This window comes from Penaeus monodon, chromosome 43, assembly GCF_015228065.2.
Source record: "Penaeus monodon isolate SGIC_2016 chromosome 43, NSTDA_Pmon_1, whole genome shotgun sequence".
NCBI classification, from domain to species: Eukaryota; Metazoa; Arthropoda; class Malacostraca; order Decapoda; family Penaeidae; genus Penaeus; species Penaeus monodon.
The window spans coordinates 5,925,164-5,935,163 of NC_051428.1; the positions used below are offsets into that span (position 1 = coordinate 5,925,164).

The 10,000-nt window shown below is 37.0% G+C and overlaps 1 protein-coding gene across 1 annotated transcript in view; it reads left to right on the forward strand.

The window, feature by feature from the left end:
• LOC119568440 (non-lysosomal glucosylceramidase-like) overlaps positions 1-10,000 on the forward strand; it is an 18,093-nt gene that overhangs the window by 7,536 nt on the left and 557 nt on the right. Inside the window, exons 4-16 of the mRNA XM_037916968.1 lie at positions 756-918; positions 1,319-1,439; positions 1,722-1,840; positions 3,161-3,281; positions 3,798-3,933; positions 4,400-4,525; positions 5,023-5,145; positions 5,889-6,133; positions 6,353-6,438; positions 6,728-7,043; positions 7,318-7,424; positions 8,388-8,579; positions 8,947-10,000. The exon at positions 8,947-10,000 is cut by the window's right edge and continues 557 nt beyond it. Coding sequence (XP_037772896.1) covers positions 756-918; positions 1,319-1,439; positions 1,722-1,840; positions 3,161-3,281; positions 3,798-3,933; positions 4,400-4,525; positions 5,023-5,145; positions 5,889-6,133; positions 6,353-6,438; positions 6,728-7,043; positions 7,318-7,424; positions 8,388-8,579; positions 8,947-9,246 — 2,155 coding nt within the window. The 3' untranslated portion in view covers positions 9,247-10,000. The remainder of the gene's footprint in view (positions 1-755; positions 919-1,318; positions 1,440-1,721; positions 1,841-3,160; positions 3,282-3,797; positions 3,934-4,399; positions 4,526-5,022; positions 5,146-5,888; positions 6,134-6,352; positions 6,439-6,727; positions 7,044-7,317; positions 7,425-8,387; positions 8,580-8,946) is intronic.

The following is a 10,000-nucleotide window of genomic DNA, read 5'->3' on the forward strand; positions in this document are numbered from 1 at the left end:
AGTTACATCAAGAATGAAAGAACTCAAGTAAATTATTGATTAATTGACTGAAATGCTTCCCCTTAAAGCTGGTGTTTCCTTATTTTTCATGTTTATGACCTCCTAGGGGGTGATATATATATATATAATATATATATATATATATATATATATATATATATATATATATTTTATATATATATATATATACATTTTTTTTTTTTTTTTTTTTTTTTTTTTTTTTTTTTTTTTTTTTTTTTTTTTTTTTTTTTTTCCTATGAAGTGAAATAAGTAGAAACAGTTGGTAGTTATAAAGAAAGACCAAAAATATAATTTTTTCGACCTTTATTGGTATTGAGTGCGAGGATGCATGCATGTAATTGATACTGTGAGGCTCCCTGTTTTTTTCCTCTCATATGATAAGCATCAGTCCAGGTCCTGACACCTTATTTTCTACGCCGGTGTAAAGTGATATAAGAAAGAAAGAACAGAAGTATACTTTTCTTTTTGTTATTATCTTTACAATACTATTAATGCAGATGTGACCATTTATGTACTGTATGTGGGTGTATGCCAAATGTGTTTTTTCATGGTTAGTTTTTTGTCTTTTTGCAATTTGGGTTATTGCAAGATAAACAAGTATTTTCGTGTTTCTGAGGCTAGGTAATAAATCAGCTTCTTCCTCAGTATCCGGCGTGAGCGTTGTAATTATGCAACGCATAATGTACTATGGGATGTAGCACAGGCTCTGCTATGAGACCCTTTCCTTCCCGCAGTAAATCCAAGAAAGGTTTGGGGTCGTGGGACTGGGGCTTCAGCGGAGCAGATGCCCTGTACTGCGGTCTTTACCCGAGGTCGTGGACCGTCTACAATATCAAAGAACAGAGCATAAGACTAATATGCCGTCAGATTTCACCTGTTATACCACACAATTATAAAGTGAGTGTGAGGTGACGTGAAAAGATTGTTTTGGTGGAATTTGTTATATTAATTTTTTTCTTTCTTTCTTTCTTTCTTTCATACTTTCTAGAATTGTTCACTCTTTATTTTTTTAGATAGATATTTCAAATATAAGTGAACAAAGTCATTAATGTGAAGTCATACCTTACTAAACTTCCCCCCCCCCCCCTCAGTTATATTTATTTCACTTACTTTACTTCAATTATCTAATACGTAATAAGATATAAGCATATATTTCTTTCTGGTTTCCTCTCATTAGCGTGAAAAAAAAGCTCTTTTAAAGTAAATGATAAAACAAAATCCAATAAAAATCAAAACATAGTAGGAAATAGAACTTCACTTATCCTTTTTTTTTCTTCTTCTGTTTTGTTTTTTTCAGGATTCATGTTTGCCTGTAGGTATGTTTGTATGGAATATTGAAAATCATAATTCGGAACCCCGCGACGTTTCCATTTCTCTCACATTCAAGAACGGCACAGGAAGTAGTGAAGATAAAAATGGTGAGTTGGTTGTACAGGTTTTTGTTTCTTTCTTTCTTTTATTTCTGTTCTTAATGAAAAATAGAAATTTGTGATAGTTTCAGTGCTATTTGTACATTTTTCTTTTCTTTTCCTTCCTTTTCTTTGCAGTGTCAGTAAACCTTTCTTGTGAAATGAAAGGCCCTAAATTAATGGCCAGTCAAATTATAATGTGTTTCAGTTGCAGTTGTTTAAAGAGATCTTGGTATAATGTACCATTTCATTCTGATATTTGTAAAAGCTCTACGAATGAAATCATTTCAGGAGAATGTTGGAGCGAAGTTTGGGAGAGAGATTTGGAGGAAGGGAAGGCGAAAGGCGTTGTGTTGCACCAGACCATCAAAAGTCTCAATCTGCGGTACTGTTTGGCCGTCAGAGAAAAGGTTGGTGGAAGTGGTATGGGGTGCAAGTGGTTGTGCGTGTGAGTGGTTCTCTTCGTTTCTGTTTCATTCATTTTTATGGGTCTTTTGTGAAGGAAAACGGATTCTCTCTCTCTCTCTCTCTCTCTCTCTCTCTCTCTCTCTTCTCTCTCTCTCTCTCTCTTCTCTCTCTCTCTCTCTCTCTCTCTCTCTCTCCTCTCTCTCTCTGTCTTTTTCTCTCTTCTTTCTTTATCTACCTCTTTCTTACTCTCTTGTTTTTTATACTGTTATTATGGCTGGTAAAGCTTTTCAGCTTTTTGTATGTGTTTTTTCTTAATTATTTGCTTTTGACAGTTTTTTCTTTCTTTTTCTATTCTTTTCTTTTCTTCTAGTAAGTAGGACTCCCTTTGACATATATTGGTTCAGTGATTCTCCATCTCCCTTCTTCACAACAGAAATGTGTGTATATTGGAGGCCACAGTTTATGTGTGTGTGTATATAGTTGTGTTAAAGTTGGTAACAACATATCAGTGGAAATTACACCTGACTGTTATTCCCAGTAAATTTTCCTTTATATGTACCCAAACCATGAGAGCTTGGCCTTCCTATGTACCTCCACTGTCAACGTATATCAATATAGGAAACACCTCCCTTTTGCTCAAAGATGCTTTAATGCTATACGTCCCTCCTGAGGGGGCCAGCACTCTCTGTAGCCTCTGTAGCTGTTTTCTTTCTCTTTTTAGTTTTCCTTTATTTCCTTTCTCATTTTCTTTCTCTCTTTTCTTTTGTCTTTTTCTCTCTCCTTTTCTCTTTCTCCCTTTTCTTTTCTTTTTCTCTCTCCTTTTCTCTTTCTCCCTTTTCTTTTGTCTTTTTCTCTCTCCTTTTCTCTCTCTCTCTCTTATTTTCTTTCTCTTTTTCCCTCTCTTGCTCTCTGCTCTTGCTCTCTTATTTCTCTCCTTTTTCTCTCCTATTTTCTCTTTCTTTCTCTTTCTATTTATTCCGTGCTTTTGCTCTCTTCTTCTCCTTCCTTTTCTCTTGTTTTCTCTCCATTTTGCTCCTTCTCTTCTTCTCTCTTCTCTCTCTCTCTCCCTCTCTCCTTCTCTTCTCTTCTCTCTCTCTCTCTCTCTCTCTCTCTTCTCCTTCTCTCTCTTTCTCTCTCTCTCTCTCTCTTTTTCTCTCTCTTTTTCCCTCTCTCTCTCTCTTGTTTCCCTTCCTTTTTCTTTTTCTAATTAAATCACTGATGTTATCCCTGTATATTTTTTCTTATGTATTCTGTTTTATTATCCCTTCCACCTTATTACATTATCCATAAGTATTTTTCTAATCCCCCCCCCCCCCATGCAGCCTGGAGTCTCAGCCTCCCACTGCCCTGGCTTCGACCCCACGGGGCCTGGGGACTCGGTGTGGAACGACCTGAAAATGGACGGGGAACTGGAAAGCAAAGAAGCACCGTTGATAAAAACAAGTAGGTCACCTTTTTTTATGAGGTTGTAATGCTATATTAGTTAGTGTATATTTTTATCTTTGTTATTTTATCATTAATTTTTTTTTCTTCTTTTTTTCTTTCTTTTTTTTTCTTTTTTTTATATGTTTAGTGTAAAATTTTGTTCTTTCCTAATTCTGTTTAAGAACATCTTACTCCATTGCTTGAAAATGAGTTTACAGTTTTAGATATATTCTAGTAAGTAATGATGGTAAATAATGAAAGTTAAAATATAAAAATAGTGTTTGTAACTGTGATTGTAAACAGTGACAAGTAGTGTAATGATAATCATGACTAATGATTTAATAAAATTAATCTGAATGTTAATAATGATAATAACTGTTGCTAGTATTGACTTTTACTTTTAATCCTAGCTACAATAATCAAAAATAGAGAAGTAATACTCTTAGTGTCTCAAACTAACCCCCACAAAGCACCATGCCCAAGAAAATCTCTGTATTAAATATCCTCTTAATCGAAACCCATTATCGCCACTAGGAAAAGGTGAAGAGAGAGCAGTGGCAGTGTGTGGAAAGTGTAGCATAGGGGCCAACAAGTCAGGCATGGTGGAGATCGCCCTGGCTTGGGACATGCCGCAAATTGTGTTCAAAAGCCGGGGGATTACTCACACCAGGTGGGAGGAGGTGGGACAGCCACTGTTGCGTGTGTGTGTGTGTGTGTGTGTGTGTGTGTGTGACGGGCATGTGCATGGCCAGTGTTTGGCCTGCTCGCCCACAGATGACTGTGTTGGTACTGTGCAGATGACCTTTTTCCTACCTTTCTTTACCCCTGGTACATTTTTCTTGATGCAGACTTTTAAAGAGGGTAGATCTGATTGCTCTTTCTATTTTTCATGCTATTTTTCAGATCTTTTTTAACCAGATTGTCCTTTTCAAAGACTTCTTAGTGATGTTAATGTTTGTCTCCTTCAAGTGGTTATAAAACCCATTTACACCCCCCACACTGGAATAAAGTCCACACACTTTAAATTTGATCACATAGATATCATGACCTATAAAACAATAAAAAACAAAAATTAAATGAGTCATATTGAGTCCATAAAAAGTTCCCCCAGTGATAAAGAGAGTCCCTGTCTCCAGACGATACACACGCTGGTTTGGGGACGAGCAAACAGCAGCCCAGGAGATCGCTTCTTATGCTCTGGACAGCTACAAGAGATGGGAAGTCGAGATAGAGAATTGGCAGAATCCTATCCTTCAGGACAAGTAAGGCACTTTATATGCAGACAGATGTGTGCACACATCTACACATAAAAGTACGTACGCTTAGATACTTATAAACAAATACATGCACACTTATACATACACGTAGACAAAGACATATATGCACACATAGATACACATACATAGATATTTCAGATATTTACATAGATACTCAAACACAGACCAAAACATCGACACACAAGGGCAGAAAAACACCCCAACTGTACAATCAGTACTATTATTCAGCATTCTCACTGTTACATTATGATATAGAAATGCTAATCTTACTGGCATTTGATATGTGTTACTGTTTATTACAATCATTGATAATTTTAGAAACCTGTTCTTACATCATTAGCTTCATTTAGTTACTGTTACTCCTACTACAGTTACCACTACTGTCACAATATTATAATTGTCAATATACCACAATCAGTGTTATTACTCTTATTTCCATCAATTCCACTAGGATAATATCCTTCTCTAACAACTACTTTCAGGGACTTGCCCGACTGGTTCAAAAGTGCCATCTTCAACGAGCTCTACTTCATCTCGGACGGAGGCTCAGTCTGGCTCGAGATGACGCCCTCGCCCAACACTCCCCTACCTGCCTACGACACTCGGTAAGGCTGTCGAGCGTTGGCTCTTTTACAGTGTGAGTTTAGGCGGGGGGGGTCCTAGTCTGGGATGGGGTTTGTGAGCCAGTGAAGCAGTTGTTAATGTTGAGTGACATTTCTATCTTTTCTTTCTTCCTTCCCTCCTTTCATTCTTTCTTTCCTTCTTTCCTTCTTTCTTGGTTTCTTTTTTTTTCTTGCTTGCTTGCTTGCTTCCTTGTTTTCTTTCTTCATACAGGCATATAGATGGCATTTATATGGAATGGGGATTTGCATCTGATTGTGTTATAATATATATTAGAGTTTGTATGTAATGTGCTATTGTATAGATTAGATGATATATTTTATATTATTTGATGTACCACTGAATTATATATACACCATCATATATATTAAAGGTTATATTAGAACTTTAAAATAGTATGGGTATACTTAAATTAATGCATCAGTACCTCCAGGGTCCTTGGGGTATCCAGAATGGCATACTGTAAAGGATTGTAAATGAAAAATAAATGCAGGATAAAGTGTCTATGACTAGGTTTTTATACCAATCACCTAGAATAGGGAATTGAAATTCAAGAATCATGATTAGTAGCCTGATATTGGGCTTGACTTGACTGACAGAGTTATATTTGGGATGTCAGAACTGAGAAGCCCTAAAAACCAGTGAAATATTATATCACCAGCTATAGAATAGATAAAAAAAAAATACATGCCCCTTTCATCTCGTTTCCCTCCCTTCCTTTCCCCAGACCGGAATATGGCCGCTTTGCGTACCTGGAGAGCCACGAGTACCGGATGTACAACACCTACGACGTGCACTTCTACGCATCGTGGGCCCTCGTCATGTTATGGCCTGAGCTGCAGAAGTCCCTCCAGTATGACATGGCCCAGTGGACTACCTCGGCTGACCTCACACCCCGGACGCATCTCTTCAGGGGGAACAAGGGCGTGCGCAAGCTGGCCAATGCTGTGCCACATGACATTGGTGATCCAGGTGAGTTGATAAGGGGCAAGTTAAAAGGTGTCAATTCAGCTTGTTCTTGGGGGTAAAGGTGGGTAGTTGAGCGGAGCAAATAAAAATTTAGAAAACTGAGCTATTCTAGACTCATTTTATAGCTATAACTGGAGCTATATAGGTGTATTTTTGTTATTAGTATTAATATTATTGCTCACACCACAATTTTTCTTGTAAATTACTTGTCCATTTTTCCAGAGGATGAGCCCTTTGTGCGCGTAAATGCTTACCAGATTCATGACATTAGTTACTGGAAAGACCTGAACCTCAAGTTTGTGTTACAGGTGAGGAATTATGTGCAAAAGATGGAATTCTAGCATTGTCTTTGGCCTTTAGAACAGTGTAGAATTGATTTTGAAGTATATGTCTTTTATTTGTTGTTATATTACTTTTATGTAAAGATGATAGTATAGTTATTAATGTCATAAATTGCATATGATGGTGTCATAAACTCCATACAGTGATATATTTAGCATATAATGATGGCATAAATTTGATAAGGCTGTTTTTTTTTATTCTAAGCAGCAAGACCAGAAACTGGTCTAGCAACTGACTCCCCTTCCCTTGTCTTAGGTGTACAGAGACCACACTTTCTTCCGTGACCTTGATCACCTCACACACATGTGGCCGGTGTGTCGGGCCGTAATGGACCGATGCTTTGCATATGACCGCGACGGTGATGGCCTGATCGAGAATGAAGGCCAGGCAGACCAGACTTATGACTCGTGGGTGATGCATGGACCCTCGGCCTACTGCTGCTCACTGTGGGTGGCCGCCCTCGCTGTCATGGTGGAGATGGCCTCAGAGCTCAAAGATGAGGCTGAGGAGAAGAAGTTTGCCGAGGCCCTGGCCAAGGCGAGAGTAGCCCTGCAGGAGAAACTCTGGAATGGTAAGTGAGACTGGGAAGATTACTATGAGAGGGCAGTGTGTGAATATGATTATTATTAGAGTTGGAGATTAAAGTTGATTTTAATAAAGATTAGATCTTTTTGTGACTGTGTGTGTCTTTATCTGCATATTTGTGTTTTTGGATATGAGTAAAGATCATTGCAGAGATTGTTGATTTTTTTTTTTTTTTGGGGGGGGAGGAAATAGTATGATGTGATCCCTTAAAAATTTTAATCAGTAATTGCAAATTCTAATGCCTTTTCTCTTCCTCGCAGGAAAGTATTACAAGTTTGATTGTTGTGACGCTCCCCACAGCCACAGCATTATGGCAGATCAGCTGGTTGGCCACTGGTATCTCTCTCTCTCTGGGGCCGCAGTTGAGGTAAGGAAAACGCTCCCTCTTACGTAGGTGTGAATCGTAACAGTTTTAAGTATGTAATTATTGTTATTATTATAATTATTGTTGCTCTTGTTGTTGTTGTTGATATTATTATTATTATTATTATTATTATTATTATTATACTATCATCATCATCATTGATGTTCTTATTCTTATTATTATTGATGTTGTTATTATTAATGTAATTATTATGACATGATTTTTTTTTTTTTTTTTTTTTCTTCTCTTTTTTATAATTATTATGAATGTTCTGAAGCTGGGTATGGCATATACATACATGTAATGCCCACTGTGAGTTTAATCCATTAATTGTCTTTACACATGTATGGTTCCACAAGTACTAAGTCAAAAATGAGCCAGTTACGAGTACCACCTCCTCACCTGTTTACCCTCTGCCTTGATTTTTAAAAATATTTGCTTATATTGCTGTTAGTAATATCAAAAATTGAATTAACTTCATGGATATTGATAGCATTAGCGAAAGGGAAAAAATGTTTTTCCCTCAAACTCAAGGAAAGGTGAAGTCAGGTAAGGTCACAAGGTCTACTAATTGACTCCTTTATGGCTAAGCACTTGCAAGAGCTATCTACTTGCAAGAGACATTTTGCAAAACAGTACCATAGTTAACACTGCACTTTCCTGGTGACAGTTGGTTGATATTATCATCATCATGATTATTAATGTTATTATTGTTATTGTTATCTTTATTACTATTGTTATTATTATTGTTGTTATTTTTATCATTATTGTTGTTATTTTTATTATTATTATTATTATTATTAGTAGTAGTATTATTATTACATCAATATTATTATTTTTTTTTTATCATCATTATCATTACCTTTATCTTTATTATTTATCATCACTACATTTAGTTTACTTTTTAGTAAGAATAGTACAAGAATAGCAGGATAAAAGCAAAAATATATATCCTGGCCCACACAGGTATTCAGACGAGACTGTGTGAAGTCGGTCTTAGAACTCCTTTACGAGTACAATGTCCAGAGGTTCAACAATGGTGAGATGGGGGCAGTGAATGGCATGAACCCTGATGGCAGTATAGACAGGTACACCATGCAGAGTGAGGAGATGTGGGTGGGTGTCACCTACGGGCTTGCTGCCACTATGATTTATGAGGTGAGTAATTTTTTTTTCTTTTTCTTTTCTTTTCTTTTCTTTTCTTTTCTTTCCTTTCTCCCTTAAGCTTTTTTTTTCTTTCTTTCTTTCTTTTCTTTTCTTTTTTTAGCTTCATATTATTGTTGTTCTTTTTCTTCCTTGTCTTTTCTTCTTCTTTTATATTCTTCTCATTCTCCTTCCTCCTCCTCCTCCTCCTTCTCTTCCTCTTCCTCCACCTCATCATCCTCACTCTCATCCTCCTCTCTGTGTTTGTGTGTTTACATTATATACTGATGAATTATTAGTTATTTGTAGAGCTGTAAAGATCTATACTTATATGTAGTAATTATTATCATAATCATACTCACTTTGCTCTCTCCATTTGCAGGGAATGGTGGAGCAAGGATTCAAGACAGCAGAAGGTGTCTATCGCACAGTCTATGAGAAGATCGGCCAGGGTTTTGAGACCCCTGAGGCCTTGTACGGAGAGCACAAATACCGTGCCATTGGCTACATGCGTCCACTGTCCATCTGGTCCATGTACCATGCTTATTTGCAGCAGAAGAGAAGGAAAATGGCTGAAGCCTGCCAGAAGAGCTACAGCAATACCTCCTCTCCTGTACCATCCATGGGGAGTGAAGAGGGAGTGAATCTGGTGCTGGATTCTTCTAGTGATGTGTCAAAATGAGGAGAGGAGAGAGAAGTTCCTCAAAATTACCTTTAGGTGTTTCAGACAGGGATATGAGAGCATCAAGCAGATAGTCTGTATTTTCCTCTGTGATATGGGCCAAAACACATCTGACGAGTGCGATGTGAACTAACTTTCAAGTTTCGGAAATGGCAAGGCCCTATTGTTTCCTTTGTGACAAGGGCATTGATGGCTATAAAGTAAACTTAGTCATTAGTTTATGCTTGCCAATTTTTATGACTTATCATGTCATTGTTTTATTCACTTCCTAATCTCCTCCTTTTATTCTTCATTTCCCTATATACAAAGGTGTACTTGTAATGATAAGCTTCATCCTCAGAGAGTCTGTTCTCTACTCCAAAATGGGCAGTTTTGTGTGTGTGTGTGTGTGTGTGTGCGAGTGCGAGTGCATGAGTGTGTGCCTGCATGTGTGCATGTACACATGTTGTATACTATAGTACTCATCTAGCAATCATCTTTATTTATCAAAGTTCAAAACAGGAAACTGATTATATGGATAGTTCTGTATTACAGTGTAAGTCATTAGAGAAACAGGAGGTATGAAAATGGTTTATATCTAGTAGAAAGGACTAGTATTTCTCTCTTTTTGTAGTATATCATTTAGGTCCCTTGAGATAAGAGAATCAATGTATGTCAATAATACTTAGGAATTTTTTTATAATATTTGAACTGAACTGAGAAGTTTACCCTTACACATGTTCTTTGGTGTAGGCAATCACATTTTTACCTTATA